This window comes from Thamnophis sirtalis, unplaced genomic scaffold (genome assembly GCF_051295495.1).
Source record: "Thamnophis sirtalis isolate CommonGarterSnake01/CBP01778 unplaced genomic scaffold, rThaSir2_p1.2 scaffold_3, whole genome shotgun sequence".
In the NCBI taxonomy this organism is placed as follows: domain Eukaryota; kingdom Metazoa; phylum Chordata; class Lepidosauria; order Squamata; family Natricidae; genus Thamnophis; species Thamnophis sirtalis.
This window is the reverse complement of record NW_028261383.1, coordinates 153822901-153839528: the sequence shown is the minus strand read 5'-3', so window position 1 is coordinate 153839528 and position 16628 is coordinate 153822901. Positions and strand designations below refer to the sequence as shown.

At 42.4% G+C, this 16628-nt stretch overlaps 1 protein-coding gene across 5 annotated transcripts in view; it reads right to left on the bottom strand.

The window, feature by feature from the left end:
* The window catches only part of ZNF385A (zinc finger protein 385A), a 172465-nt gene that overhangs the window by 103119 nt on the left and 52718 nt on the right, over positions 1-16628 (bottom strand). For 2 of the 5 annotated variants that reach the window (XM_087710493.1, XM_087710491.1), the window contains exon 2: positions 2135-2319. The exons of 1 other annotated variant lie outside the window; for it this stretch is intronic. In XM_087710493.1, coding sequence (XP_087566619.1) covers positions 2135-2319 — 185 coding nt within the window. The remainder of the gene's footprint in view (positions 1-2134; positions 2320-16628) is intronic. 2 more of the 5 variants (XM_087710494.1, XM_087710492.1) reach the window with 2 other exon arrangements.

Here is a 16628-nt window from a genome sequence, read left to right as displayed (position 1 = left end):
GCGTCCCTGCACTTCAGTTAAATTGTGCCAAACCACACTTGGATGGGAGACCACCAGAAATGTCAGGGCTGTAGGCCATATTGGGGCCCATCCAAAAGAAGGATGACACCTGGTATGGTTTTTAAGAAAATAACCAAGATGTGCCTTAAAGGAGACTTTTCTTGTTTTGATACAGGAATTATCTCAGCAAGATGCAGTAGTGAACTGGCAGCTAAGGAGGAACAGCCCTGCTTAGCATTTGGATGGGGAGATTGTCTAGAATTCAAGAGAAATTAGGCAGAATTTGAAGCACACACACAAACACACACACAAATCTGGTAGACAATGACAAATAAAGGTGGATCTTGACTTGCAACCATGTATTTAGCGATTGTTCAAAGTTACGACGACACTGAGAAAAATGACTTATGACCCATCTGTCACAACACCCCTACAGTCACATGAACAAAATTCAGATGCTTGATAACTAGCATGTTCTTTCAGCAAAGGCAGCATCTTGGGGTTATGTGATTGGCGTTTGCCAATCACGTAAACTACACAGCTGGTTTCTGACAAGCGAAGTCAATGGGGGGAAAAGCCAGATTCGCATAGCGACAGGTAACATCATGTGGACCTGGCAGGAAATAGACGCTGCTAAGGGCACATTTTGTGCCATGGTTAAATAGAAGTGAGGAAAGGCTCCAAGTCCCCAGAGGATCTTCTTCATTTGCGTTGTTTTTTTTTGCAATTATACAGTGCCAACAAGCTTTTTACTGTCACCAGCAGAGGGCACTCTAACACAACCAAATAAATCAAACAAGTGATCTCCAAGGTGGTGACTTTCAAATGTTGGACTACAAGTTCCATCAACTCACTTAATATGTTGACCAATTAATGTGTTGGTCAGATTGATGGGAACCATACTCCAGAGTGTTTGCTTGACTAGACTTATCCCATCTCAAATCTCAAATCCTGCCCAAATGTCCCTTCTTCCTCCAGAGATCTGAGCATGGAATCGCTAATTAATATTCTTATGCAATCAAACCTCTCTATGCGGCAGCAGATTCTAGCTATGTCTTTTTGGTTCTAATGCTGTAGTGATTCAGAAGCACCATGGACTGATTATAGGATACGTTACTGTCAATATGTATGGGCTGAAGATATCAGAGGCATTCAAGCTTCACAGCTAATCTCCAAAACCTGTATATGCTAAGTTTGTTTTGAGCTGGTCCAACATTCACCACCAATTGGTTTTGTCCACCAGCTATTCATTCTTTCCCGGTGTGGCAAGCAAGACTGCGTTCACAACCAGGGTCTGAAGAGCCAGTAAGCCCTAAATGAGGCTAGAGAACCCCTTCAGATATCTCTGAGTGCTGATTTCACGCAGACCTAATTAGCACACCCAATAGGGAAGGATAATGAGAGTTGCAATGCAAATGTTGAGGGTTACTCATAGCCCACCTCTGATCTAAATAAGAAAAAATCTCAACCCTCTAAGAGCAGAGAGATCTGTGCTGGACTGCAGGAACAATACTTTCAGAAAGCAGTTGCTATTCTGATAAAATGGGTGAAGCATCCTTGAGTCAGCTGACAGGAGCATGCAATGAAGCATCCAAATGAGAGTTTGCCTACCATGTTTCCCCAAAAATAAGACACGGTCTTATTTTCTTTTGATCTCCGAAATAAGTGCTTGGCCTTATTTTCAGGGAGGTCTTATTATTTTTGAGGTGTAGGAGGAGGTGAGCGTGGTCACCTCATGGCTGCTGCTGTGTTGCAATATTTTCAGGGAGGGCTTATTTTCAGGGGAGGGCTTATTTTAGTCCATGCGCTCAAAAGCCTGATTAGGCTTATTATCCGGGGAAGTCTTATTTTCAGGAAAACAGGGTAGATGTGCAGGAAGCAGACTGTAATTCATATGATTCCTTGCAAGCATAGCTAGAGGTACCAGCTTAAAAATGGCAAATGAACCAGGAGCTGAGATGGTTGCATTAAGAACGCCAGAGCTAAGGAATCTCTTTGAACACCAACCCGCCCACAGATGACAGACTCTGGGTTCCTCACCTGGCATTCCCAGGGGGCCAGGTATCCAGAGCACCCGGGTGGGGACAGAGAAAGAGAAGGAGAAGAGTAGGAGGGGTTATACAAACAGTCCTACCCGAGCCTGCACCTCCTGGGACGGAAGCAGCCACGGCCTTACCGTGTTGAAACCTGGAAAGAGACCCACGGCTGGCTGCGCCTCCATGGGGAACGAGAGGAAGGGCTTGAGATCCAGGGGTGGCTGCATCATGGCCGGTGGTGGGCGCAGGATTGCAGGAATTGGGCCTGCCCGGCTCAGGCTGCCTAGGCAAAGAGAGACAAGGAGAAGCATAAGCAGGTTGTCCTCCAGTAGAGGAGTTTGAAAGGCAGGCGATGTGCAAAAAACAAGAGATCAGGATATGGGGTTGAATACGGATTCAAATTGTTGTCAGTTGCAACATGATGGAACAATTTCCGAAAGTAATAAACATTTCAAACTGACCCCTGAAAACTCCATCCCAGCTCCTCAAAATTTCAGATCTGCAGTTAGCAAACTGTTGTGGCCCGGGAGGAGCCATTGGAGCTGCCACCAGACTCCGACAGCGAGGGGCCCTATGAGTCAGCCCTGGAGGATGTGGAGGACCCTGGATAGGGTTCCGACTCTGAGCAGGGCGCAGAGCCTTGGATCAGTGGGGAGGAGACAAGAGAGAGTGATCCAGAATCCAACTGTGAGTTGTTCGGGGATGCATGCTGTCAAAGGGCTACTCGGCGTCAAGAACAACTACTTAATTACAGGAGGTAATTCCGCTCAGCTGATGGTCATTAAGCTCCTCTCCCAGACTATAAAAGAGACTGCTTGTGCCACGCCCTTCTTGCAGAAGTCAACGTTTGGGACTAAAGAGAAACGAACTTGGCAGGCTGGTTTGTTGCCAGAGTTTGTTTGCATTGCTGCCAAGGTTTGTCGGACTTGCTGCCAAAGTCCTTATCTATTAGTTTATTTGGCTTTCAGCCACCAAGAGTCTGGTCTTGTTAATTAAAGGACATTCCATTTTATGCTTGTCTCGGCTTTCGTTACTGGACGGAGGAGGAGGGTCAGAACAGAAAACCATGTTGAATTCAGTATTATGATCACTTTGGGGAGTTGCTTTGTCCATTGTTCCCTGTACACAACCACACAATTTGTTTTCATTATTTGGATAATTTATATTAAACACTTATTCAAATTACCAAACTGAAGTTAGTGGCATTTAACTGAATAAAATGCAATAGATTTTGAAGTCACTTACCGTGTTTTTCCAAAAATAGGACAGGATCTTATTTTCTTTTGACACCCGAAATAAGCACTTGGCCTTATTTTCGGGGAGGTCTTATTATTTTTGAGGTGCCAGAGGTGGTGAGTGTGGTTACCTCCTGCCTGCTTCTGTGTTGCAATATTTTCGGGGAGGGCTTATTTTTTTGGGTGGGCTTAATTTTGCTCATGCGCTTAAAAGCGTGATTGGGATGATTATCCAGGGAGGTCTTATTTTCAGGGAAACAGGGTAGTTTTTAAACGTATGTGTTAATTTAATTAACTGTGTAGGATCTGAATGTCTTCCTAGGCCCTATGATCACAGTGGGGAAAGGTGGAACTGGTGCAGAAAGGCCAGTGTGCCTGAAGAACAGTGAAAAATTTCAGTCCATGCATATGGAGTACCCAGTTGGAGAAAGCAAGAGGATTTGCTACTTCTCTTCTTTCAGTGCACAGAAGATATGAGTCCACTGAGTTTCACAAAAAGTTCAGTGAAGGTTCACTCAAAAGACAGCAACTGATCTGAGTGGGCTTTATGACTCAACAAGGATTGGCATTCTATTTCTGAATACAAAGTGCATGTGATCAAACTCCAGGATCAACCACCACCACTGATACCACCACCTTAGTTACTACCGTATTTTTCGGAGTATAAGACGCACCAGAGTATAAGACACACCAAGGATTTGAAGAGGCAATTTTTAAAAAAAGTAGGTAGGTAGATAGAGGGAAAGAGAGGGAGAGAAATACAGTAGGTAGGTAGGTAGATGTTTCCAGGTGTATTTATCCATGTGCTGGAGAAGGAAATCACTGACAACCTAAGACTTGTTTCTGCTGGCACAGCAGTTGATCAATCTAATTCTCATCAATCACTCTAACTAAAAAGCTTTCCGAAAGGGGGGGAAAAAGTTTTTGCACTCTGCAAACCTCCCCAAAACAGCCCGTTTTTTGTGAAAATGGGCCCATTTTTTTTCAAATAAAAGGCATGAATAGCCTTGGTGGGGGGGCTTGCAGAGTGCTCCTGGTGGGGTAAGGGGCCAAAAAGGGCAAAAGAACGGCCAGTTTTTCACAAAAATGGGAAGTTTTTTGTCAAAAAAAATTGCATGCATAGCCTTATGGAGGCTTATAGAGTGCTGCTGCGGGCTGGGGGGGGGACGGCCCATTTTTTTTGCTAATTTCTGCTCTCCCCAGTCCCCCAGGAGCTGTTTGAAAGCCTCCATAAAGCTAGGCACGGCCATTTTGGTGAAGGGGGCAGGGCTTCGGGATGCAAAAAAATGCTGTATTCGATGTATAAAAATGCACCCAGATTTTCAGCCTCTTTTTTGAGGAAAGAAAGGTGCACCTTATAGTCCGAAAAATACAGTATATATGTAAGCCAAAAGGCAAAAGTGAGAATTTTAAGAAATATTACGAAAATGTACATACATCAGTGAGCAAATCCCACAGGAAAGAAATGTACAAACGCATAAACACTACCCTACTGAGAGAAGAATAAACATGTGAATGGCACCCTCAGGCTTTCAGACATGCACTGTGTGCCTTAATCATATCTGGGTTCCGGAGCATAGTCCTTATCATGTCAATGTGTGACTCATGAGGCTCCACACAGACATTGCTCAAAAATAGCCTTGTGATTCTGGTTTTATGGGTGCCTGCTTTGATCCCAGAAATCAAAATTGCCTAAAAGCTGCATCACCAAACCCTCAGTACTATATAAGTTAAGTCTAGGCTTTGGAGAAAACTGTCTATTGACTAGAATAATAGAACAGAACTTCATTTAGTTATTTGGCCATATCAAAAATATTAAACTAATTCAAATATACAAGTAGATATAAAGAAAACAATAGGACATGTTTCATAGTGAGATGTCATCTCTACAGTTAAGCCCAATCTGATCTAAGTATTACATCCTCTTGGAAACTCTTTGACACAAAGAGTGCAGTCTTACTAGTAATATGCTGGTTTTTTCCCTGCAAAAAGAAGACTTCCAGTTCGACACTGCGGCAAGATCGGAAGCAAGGAACGGGCCTCTGAGAACTCGGACCAAATCCTCCTCATTGGAGGGGCCCCCAAGGGGCTAAAGTCACCCTGTAGGGGTGATGAAGAAAGGAGAGGGCACCCTGCAGGTCACAGAGAGTGGCAACTCTCCAACTGGACCCAGGGATTCCTTCCCATCCAATGACGAAGAGGAGAGGCAGCCATTATGGCTGCCGTGAAGCTGGGGCAGCCGAAGAAACAAAGAATGTGCTGGAGCAGTATAGATGAACAGTGATTGGAACTGGGTGAGGTGATTCTTTTTTTACCTAGAGCCTAACCCCAAAGAAAATAAACCCTGGAAAAGAGACTCTGAAATGCTTGTTAAAGTGGCAAATAATTACAGAGAGAAAAATTATAGACCAGAAAGAAAAGGAACTGAAGGGAGAGTGCAAAATCTTTAAAATATAGAATGATCGGATTTTTAAACTTTATTTGCAATATTTTGATAAGTCATTTTAAAATGTTGGAATTATTTGTCTGAATATTGACTATTTGCAGAAAACTGAAATAAATATTTGTCAGACTTTGTGCAATGTGAAAATTTAAGATGAAGGTGCCATCTCCTGATGAATGGTATATATACTAAACTCCTACAACCTTGGGAAGTACTGATAAGACAAAGAGAAAAAAAGTGGAAATAAATAACACCTGGAAGGTTGCTGTGTTATCTACTGATCTATATCTGTCTACCTCATAGTTTTTGGAAGTTTAACTGTAAGATTATGAAAGACATCTAAAGAAAGTGACTTTTAAATGCCAGGATCTAGGACTGAACTTACAGACTAGACTTAAGGAGACATTTGGAAATCTTCCTGGATTACCTGAATGGAACTAATTGACTAACTGTGGGACACAAAGAACTATAACTATTGCATTCCTCTGAGGAGCAACGCTAGGATTGAGCAAACAGTTTCTAAGCTGGCTTTCTGAGGTCATAGACAATTGAGACTTAGGGGCAGTGACAGACTACTGACAGGCTATTGAGCAATATTTGGACCTATCAAAATAAGACAAGATGTTGCATCAGGGGGACATGAGTAGATTTCAAAAAGAAATGGTGTTGATGCTCCAAAGTACTTATGATATGTTGATAAAGAACAACAGGGAGATAAAAGACTTAATGCATGACATTGTGGGGAAATCAGAAAATGTTCAACACAGCAATAGCAATAGCAGTTAGACTTATATACCGCTTCATAGGGCTTTCAGCCCTCTCTAAGCGGTTTACAGAGTCAGCATATCACCCCCAACAACAATCCGGGTCCTCATTTCACCCACCTCGGAAGGATGGAAGGCTGAGTCAACCCTGAGCCGCTGAGATTTGAACAGCCGAACTACAGAACTAGCAGTCAGCTGAAGTAGCCTGCAGTGCTGCATTTAACCACTGCGCCACCTCGGCTCTCTTTACAATGAATAAAGATCATAAAACATAGGAAATAGAGAAGATAATAGAAAGACCAGAGGAAAAGGCAGAACAGATAAATCAATAAATAAAACAAGAAGTGAAGAAGGAGAAGACAATAAAAACTTATAAATCAAATAAGGGACAATGTGTATTAAGAGATCAAAAAATGGGATTGGATAAAAAGAAAGGTATTTTTGAAGAGAAGATAGGGGCTTGGGCAGATCCTCCGGAGGTATCACAACAAAGGATAGTAGAGATGGAAGAAATATTTGGGTTAAATAGGAAAGATGTAGACAGAGACAAAAGCCCAAGGGAGGAGTTTGGGAGGAAAGTCAAAAAACAAATAAGAATTATAAAGTGGACAAGAGATAATGGTTAGAAAGTGAATGCTGTTTAATATCTTCTCTATAGCTGCCCCGGCCCTCTGGAACCATCTACCCCCTGAGATCCGGACCCTCCCTACTCTCTCGGCCTTCCGAAAGTCTGTTCCGGCAGGCCTGGGGCTGCTGATCTTGATTGACCTTCAGCCCCATTAAGATCGAGTGCATGTTGTATCCTTTTTTTTATTCGTTCTGTCTTATATTTTAAATCTTTTAATATTTTCTTTTTTAAACTGTTTTTATGTAAGCCGCCCAGAGTCCTACGGGATTGGGCGGCATACAAATCCATTAAAATTGAAAATTGAAAATATAAGATTGGCTTTACTGAGAGTAGAATGGAGATAGAAACAAGATCAAGGGGGAATATTATTATACATATTTTTATATAATATACTAAAAGTAATAGCTAGATGTAAAGATTAGGTCTTGAAAGATGGTATCACTATGTACATTTAAATAATAATGTAATTGTTATTACAGTGGCACACAAAAATACTGAACAACTAAACAATGATGGAACACACTCTTAATACAAATATGTATAATAACACCACAATTACCTGAGTATGATTAATGTAACAAATAAGACAGGGTCTTATTTTCTTTTCACCCCCAAAATATTGATTGGGACTTATTATCGGGGGAGCTTAAAGTTTTGGGGTTGCTTGGTGGCTGCTCTCTTGTGAGCGGGCACCCGAAGAGCCAGGCACAGCCTTAGGGGCAAACGGCTGTGTTGCACTGTTGCAGCAGTGCAATGCACCAGCCATGAGGTGACCATGCTCACAAGCAGCCACTTGGCAACCCCCCTTTCCAGCCGGGCAGAGCTCCATTCATTGACCTACGGGCATTCTGAAGGCACTAAACCGCTTGGTGCTCTGCCCTCCTCCCAGCTCCCGCGGCTTGGTGCATTTGGGATACCCTTAGGTCAGTGCATGGTGCTCTGCCTGGCTGGAAAGGGAGGTTGAGCGAGTGCCTGTTCCACCCCCAGCTCATGTGCCTCCCAGCCTCACCATGCCCTGGCCCAGCTCTCCCTGCAGGGCCAGGGCACTGCCACTGCTGCGGTGCTCCAAGCATAACCTATTCTCCAGCTGCCAAACTCCGGAGAGCCGCAGCTGAGTCTTCCAGCAGCGGCTGCTCTGGAAGTACGCTCTATGGCTGTGGGCTGGCTGCCGGCAGAGCATACTCCCAGAGCGTACAACCATACAGTGTATTCCCAGAGTGGCAACTTCCGGAAGAGTTGGCATCCTACCTCCGTGCTTTGGAAGCTGCAGAAAAAGCCATGTGGTGGGGGGCAGCAGCAGCAGTGGCTCTGCAGGGAGAGTTAGACAAGGGCATTGTGAACCTGGGAGTTGGTCGAGCGGGAAGCAGAAAAGCTGCTTGCGCAACTCCCCTCTCCAGCCATGCAGAGCCCCATTCACTGACCTAGGGGCATTCTGAAGGCGCCAAGCTGTGGGAGCCAGAGGGTGGTGAACAGCCACTCACGCAGCTTGGCAATACCCCTAGGTCAGTGAATGGAGCTGTGCCCGGCTGGAAAGGGAGTTTGCCTGGCGGCTGCTCAGCTGTTGCAACAGTACAACACAACCGTTAGACCCTGAGGCTGTACTCGGCTCTTCGGGAGCCCGCTCGTAAGAGAGCAACTGCCCAGCAACCCCCCTCTCCAGCTGGGCACAGCACCACTCACCAACCTAGCGGTATCCTGAAGGCGCCAAGCAATGTGAGCCTTTGCCCCCCCCTCCATTCCTGTGGTTTGGTGCCTTCGGGATACCGCTAGCTCGGTGAGTGGCGCTCTGCCTGGCCAGAGGGGGGGTTGTCCAGGGGGCTTAATTTCGGGGAAGGGCTTACATTTTTGCCCACCTGAAAAATGTGGCATGGCAAGAGGAATTGCTGTGATTATTGTTTAATGCTGTATGGCTCCGGCTATGCACAGTATATATGTGAGTGTATGAAAATGAAAAATGGAAAATGAAATAAATCCTTATGAACAAAAATGTGGCATGGCCTTATTATCAGGGCATGTCGTATTTTCGGGAAAACACGGTAGTTGGCCATGATAAATTGACAGTGGCAAGATAGCTGTGGTGTGTAGGGCACAGCGAGTTGTCCCATTACACAGTATATTTTAGGTTTTAAATAAGAATCTAAATAAGCAGTCCCTTCTGCAGGGTACAATTTGCACTCAAAAAGAGTATGTCCGCATGCCATCAATGGCTGCTGTTCCACAAATGCAGTCTTTCTTCAAACAAGACTCCCAAACCAGAAAAAGAAACGAAACCTGTGTCTATAATCTATAAAGAGGATATTTTTCTATCAGGAAAAAAGCAGGCTAGACATAGATGTCTACCACAACATTTTATGCCAGCGAAAAAGCCTATTTCCAATAGCACATGGTGTGCCCCTAATTTTGTCTGTGGAACTGGGGGAGAATTCAGTATAATGTGCAGTAGCTGTGGGTAGTGTTTTCAAACAACTACTGGAAAAGGGTATTCTTTCTCTCTTTGTTTGCCTAAGTAACTATATTTTGGTAATTGCTGGTTATCCAGCTCCTAAGGAAAAGACTGCAAAAGGTGGCAAAACGGGTATGCCCTTTCTCCCATTCTCCACAGCAAATGAGGGAAACAGGTTCATTAAGAAGTGAAATTGACAAGGATGTTAAGCTGAAGAATGGAGAGGAAGAACTTTACAGTTCCTTAAAAAGCCAATTACTAGCTCTTATGGTTGCCATTATATACTTGATAGTATAAGGAGTATACTTTATAATAAGGAACTAGTCCTTAACGCCTGCCCAGATCCTTTTCCCTTAAGATGATCAGATAATTAAAATAAATTAGTGATGCAGGGTAGGATAGATGTATTTCCATGAGTTAATTTAGTCAACTACAGAATTTAATCTTTCTGGAGTCGGAATTTGGGTTGCCTCTCACCCAAGTTTGCAACTGAAGTTTAAAAAGAAATAAATATCAGTCCCAGATTACTGTGTCCACCAAACTGTAAGAAATATTGATGCTTAACTGAAGCAAAGTGGCGGAAAGGATGAAAATTCCAAAGAATCAACATCAGCTGAACAAAATATGCAGGTAAACATTTGCTGCTGTCATGATGCTGATGTGGACAATGTGGCTTTAGGTGGGCATGCCAGGACCCACCTCTAGCTGTTCCATAAAAAAGCTTGCTGAATAGCAAAGTGGTAAGAAAAAAAGAGGGCTGGGTATGAAAAAACAAAAGAAAGGTGGGGTGAAGAAGGGAGGAGGCCTCCAAATGCCAGAAAGAAACATCTTTATTGTGTACAGTAAAAGCATTTCAGAAAATTCCTTTGTCAAAGGCACTGTGCTTAACCCACTAAAATATTTTGATTGAAGAATGCTGGCTAAACATCACACAATTATAGCATCGTTGAACTGTGAACTCTTCTTTTGAGAAGAAGGGATTGTGCAGAGGCTATACGTTTATTTACATGCATAAAATGTATTAATGACAAGCCAGGCAGTGTATCAATTAAAAGTATAATCGCTGTTGGCTGGTTGTTATATCACATACATATTAGACTAGAGCCATGATGGCGAACCTATGGCATGCATGCCTGAAGTGGCATGCAGATCCATGTCGCCTGGCACATGCAGCATTGCCTGTTCCTCTTTTGGGTTTCTGGCGCGCATGCGCACACGATGATGAGCTGGCCTTCATGTATGCATGGGTGCTAGCCAGATGATCATCGTGCACACATGCATGCCAGAAACTGGAAGACCAGCTGGGCGGCATGCATGTGCACACCAGAAACCGGACGTTTATTTTCCAGCATGCGCATGCCCTTCTGCATTGTCGCCCCGATGAGCGCATGCGTTCCCTTTTCGGCACTCGGTGCTGAAAGGTTTTGCCCTCATGGACTAGAGCAATCTCCAAGACTGTGTAGTTGGCAAAGAGAAGTCATACTCTATGACAATGTTCCCCAACTTTCCAACTTTAAGATAGGTGGACTTCAACTCTGGGAATTCCCCAGCCAGCCAATTGTAGGAGTTGAAGTCCACCTAAAAGTTACCAAGGTTGGGAAAGATTGCTTTGGGGTTCTTGACTCCACTGAATCTCTCCTTCCAAGCACTGCCACCTCAATAACTCTCAGTTCATTCCTCACTCTCTGCTGCCTTCTGAGAATTGGCCCCTTACCTTCTCTTCCTCCTCTGCCTCCACTGCTACTCATTATGAGAAACTGCCACAAATCACTACAGGTGTGTGTGAGAGAGAGCCACTTCAATTACTGGGCAGAGCAAGGTGGCAGCCTCAGAGGAGCCATGAAAACACAGGAAATTATTGTTGCTGCTGCTATTGATGATGATGGTGTCTTTGCTATCAGAAAAAGGAACTGCTGTTTGTGAGATTCTTCTGCCCAAGATGCCAAAATAATGTACTTTAGATCAGAAAAGGTGATGCTTTGGCTCTCCACCTCAGAAAGCAAAATAATTCAGCTTCCTCCGATTAAGGAGCATTAAAACAAAACCAGAACCATGTGCCATTATGTGCTTTTCTGCTACTGCCAAGAAATTGAAGTGGACTCGCTAATTTTAGGCACAAAGTTCTAGAAACAGAGCAAGAACACTGCAAGGTATGGACTGCCTGAATCAATAGCTGCTGTGCTGAAGCAGTTGGAATGCTGGATCCATTCAAAATCTACAGAAAGGGTAACAACGTTTTTCACCACTTCCCCCTCCCTATTTAAACGTTGACACAAGCTGATAGTCCTCATGAAGATTCTAAAGGAGCAAGAGTATTTCTAGGTGGGAAAAGTATACTTGGAATCCCAAATGGGACCACCAGGTGTAAGCTGCAATAATGCAGGTGAACAATAAATATCAGGGACATTCGCTATTTCTTTGTATCTCTGCTGGTCTCGTGCCTGTGGTCATGCAGAGACTTTTTGCAAGCTGCATTGGCGTCGCTAATTTGGAATATTAGCGGGGTTCTCAAGATTTTTTTTAATCACAAATCAGCCTGAAAACACTACACAACGGAACAATCTTAAGTCTACTGAGTTGACAACACGGGAGATCAGGTCCTACTTCCTCTGTACCATCTTCCCTAAGAAGACACACATTTCCTTGTGCTGTCCTGACTACTGAAAGCAAAGCATGCAAAATTACATCACTGGGTCTTTTGAGAAACTGAGAGTCAAAAGGATTACAGTAAACATTTCAGTTGTGCCTAGATGTGAGCCTCCTTGCAACACCATGTTGTTGCTTTTCCTTTTCTTCTTGTCATGCTGCATCTTACATTCATACAACAACTTCTGTCCCTTCTAGATCAGTAGGTAGATTATGACAGGACAAGTCGATTTCTACAGACTTGTCCTGCCCACTCTAGGCTCTTATTCCATTCTACCCCACCTTCCAGCAAACACAGTGATAATTGAGACCATGCATGCATGCATTTCACACATCACATCACATCACAACACAACACACACACACACACTCTTTAGGGAAAACACCACCTCCACCATCACAACCATCCCCACCACCATCAGGCACTCCATTTATTGAGTATATTAGTTATTCTCCTATTTGTGATATTAATCAACACTCCAGTGTTCTGCAGATGAAAAGGCTGGCATTTGCAACAAAACCTTTAATAATAGGATTCCTGACGTCAGTTAAGACAGATTAATACATGAAGGAATTGTCCTGAGAGAGCAATGCCTAAGGCATAATCTGCTTGCAGGTCAGGGCTGCCTCACGGATGGTCCTTCCTTCCTTCCTTCCTTCCTTCCTTCCTTCCTTCCTTCCTTCCTTCCTTCCTTCCTTCCTTCCTTCCTTCCTTCCCTCCCTCCCTCCCTCCCTCCCTCCTTCCTTCCATCCAGCCATCTCTGCATTCCTCATAATTCAAGGACACAAAAAGTTTGAGCAATGTTGCAAAGAATGCTTGTGTGTAAGCAGACAGCTCCTCTTTCTATATCCACAGAAAACAGATTCTTCTAAAATTTTAAAAGTACAACCTGCAAGCATTATTATTACTATGATTTCCCCATAATAATTCTACGGAAGTTTATATCAGCAGAAAAATAAAAAAGGAGGAAAACCAACCTCACTCTTCATCTCCAGCAAGTATAATCAACATTAACAATCTATCATAATTTCTTAAAGTAAAACCAAATATCTTTTCATTTTCATAACTAATCCCATTCTCTAAAAATCTATCTCTAAAACCTCTTTTCTTCATATTAATCAGCACATCTATTAAGGATTATCAGAAATAACAACATACTGTAACTAGTACAAACTGTAGCTAGTAAATCCAATTCAAATCTTCCCTTTTATATTTACATTTCTATTTAAACATATCCACTCATTTTCTCTCTTCAAATAAACAAAATCCTTTAGACATCCTCAGCCAGGCCCAGTAAAAACAACAACATTGAACATTATTAGAAATAGCAACCCTTTAGTTTAGCTTTGATCAAATAAACCAATTTTATACTCATTCTTCTTTCTCCCAAGTATTTCTCATCAAAAAAATAAGTGGTAACATTTGCTTTCTCAGAGTCTCTTTGTCTCCTCTCTCAGTAATTCTCTTTAGTAATGCTCTCTGATTCTTTTGTAAAGGTAAATAATTTTAAAATGTCCTATGCCCATTTATCAAAACTCTCCTTTAAAATAGCCATGTGGTGCCCTCTAATGTCCAACCTTCAAAGTCATCTTATAATATAAACATTTCCCACAAGAAAGTTTTCTTTCAATTAAACAAGTCTTAAATCAAACCCATCTGAGCCCTTAATGCATTTAATTTTTTCTAAAAACCAACATTAGCCATATTTTGCTATATATTCCTCCCCCTCACAATGTTTAATACAAATCTTTAAAGTTGTAGTTAAACTTTTTTTTAACAGATTAAAGAAAACTTCCCAAGCTAAAGCTTCTCAAACTTTAAGAACAACACGATTAAATCCAAAGTGATTAAGAAATGAGCCTTAGTCAAACTGTACAGATGACAGTTGTGCCTATAAGCATGATCTAATCCCACAACTCCCAGCTGATTATAAACCAGCTGCAAAAATGCAGGCCTTGCTGTCTGCTCATAAACAGCTGTCTGGAGTACATATGGGTAATCTTGCAATCTCTCCTTATTCTGGAGGGATTCCAACAGCCCAAAACCTACATTTGGATGCCATTTTTAACTGCAATGTGTCTCTATTCCTGAGGGAGATTGGTTTATCATTGGGACTCCCTGGAATCTCTCTGCTATTATTACTATTAATGAGGTTATTTATATGGTCTACCAGTTAGTTCTGACTGAATTTTGACAAGATACCTCAAGATATCATTGTAATGTGTATGTGCAATTTTTTTGCCTTTAGTATGTGGAGATTCTGTCCATTTCTGTTGTGTCAAAGTGCTTTTCAGATTTTTGGTATGACACCTAATGTATCAGCCACTATTGGCATCATAACACCTTTCTTTTTTCCACATTCGTTGGATCCTTAATTGAAAGTCTTCATATTTCCTCATTTTTTTTTATAATTCATGGTCATTGAAATTTCTTCTATGTCTAATTATACATTGTCAGTTACTCATACTTGTTTCTTGGTAATCAAGTCATATTTGGCTTATTATGATCTAAAATATTTATCATATTTCTTCTCAGAGGACACTGGGTCAATACAAATTCCTGTATAAAGAAATGTATACAGAAGTAGTAGATAGGTATATAGAAATATTTGTATGCCTTTGGGAGAATAAATGAAGAAAAGCACAAGAGGGAAGATTGATGAGTGTTACTACATTTGAAGTTGCCTTCCCACAATACCAACAAAATTAAAGAGGATGACAGGTAAAATCAATCTTTATTTTGATCCTCGGCCAGCATTAAAAAGTATAACATAAAACCCACAAAATTGCCATGAAATAACTATCCCTTTGGAGAACAGCGATATCTAGGTCATTTTGACTGTGCATTAAAAGACATTAGAATGAACAAGGAGGATTTTTTTTAAAACAACAACAAAAAAGGCTGAGAACGAACAAGCCTGTCACTTAGATGTCCACCCAAGTTCTAATATGTGTCTGAAAGCGACCTGATAGAGGGAGATCGAGGGGAAGGGAGATCATCAAATCTTCTTCCTCATGCTTGATCTGCTGCTGCTACTTTTGACGGCTAGCAAGTGACATCCTCTTCCTCCTCCTCCCCCATCTCCTCATATTCTCACTTGACTATGGGCAAAATACACTGTTCTCCCTTTGGCTTCATTGTTGACCTGGTGCCACTATTTAGGGTCCTTAGAAAGCTAGTGAGTAAAATGGCTTACTGCCTTTTCTGCAGGGACTGAGGGTGGGGGGACAGAGGGAATGTCTCACCCCTAGCAACACCTCCATTGACACCCCCAAACGACAAGCCAGATTTGGAGAGGTGGTTCAATTCAGCATTTTCTATGTCTAAAAATAGTCTCATCCTGTGGTCATTTTCAGCTGAATATAAAAAATTCCAGCTCTGTATAAACCTACCTTCTTCCCCTATTTCACATATACACATCCAGTCTTTATCTGAGCTGAACAGAACTACGATAAAGGAGAATGAAGGGAGCCAACCACAGGGATCTGAAGACCCATCGTCCAGCTGCCTCTTCTGCTGTGTACTTCATGGGGAAGAAGCAGAGTCGATCTCCCCCTGTGATCATTTGTATTCAGGTAAAAAACTGGACCATTGCCTCTTCAAAATAACACCTGATTACCCTTCTCAATTCTTTCTTCCAAGTCAGCATAGAAAACCTGCTGCCCTAAAGCCTCTTGGTGTCCTTGCCGTGCCTGGCCTGACCCTGGCATAATTGCTTGGGAGGACTAGGATAGTGTGGGGGCTTAATGTGGCTTACCATCCACTTTTAACTACCAGCAGAATGGCAAGATTCCAGAATGGGAGCTAGAGGATCTCTCTAGAAGAGCAGAAAGAGAGAGAGAGACATCAAGACCTTTCAAGATTTCAAGCTACCCACATATACACAAATACTGTATATCAGCCAAAGGCTTGTGCCTAGTATTTCCAACGTTTTATTTTTCAGTGAGCATCACTAAGAAATGAAGATCAGTTTTCAGAACCATACCTTCCTACTCAGCCTTAATTTTCTGCTTCGCACTCTGATTTCCCCCAAATTAAGCCCCCAATGGCCCCATCCATCTTGAGTTCAAACTATTAAAATGATAGGATAATCATGGTAGTGTTGAGCTTGTCTATCCTCCCAAATTTTCTGAAGTAGTGAGAAGGGTGTATCTATAGCAGGCAGGGTTGCTTCATGTCTCTCCCCAATTCAGTGGGCTTTGAGCCCCTCTTTCTACATTGCTTCCCATAGAATACAGTTATATAAACCTAATAAATAAAATATAGAACATGGATGTTCGAAGTGAAGGAGAGGGAAAGAATATCCTATAGTTCTCTGACTGCCTCAGGATCTCCAGCTGGATTTGAAACCTCTGGAGGGGGGAGATCTGGTTTCCAAAAAAACCCCAAGACACCCCAAATTATAGTTTCTATAATCATAAACATAGAAATG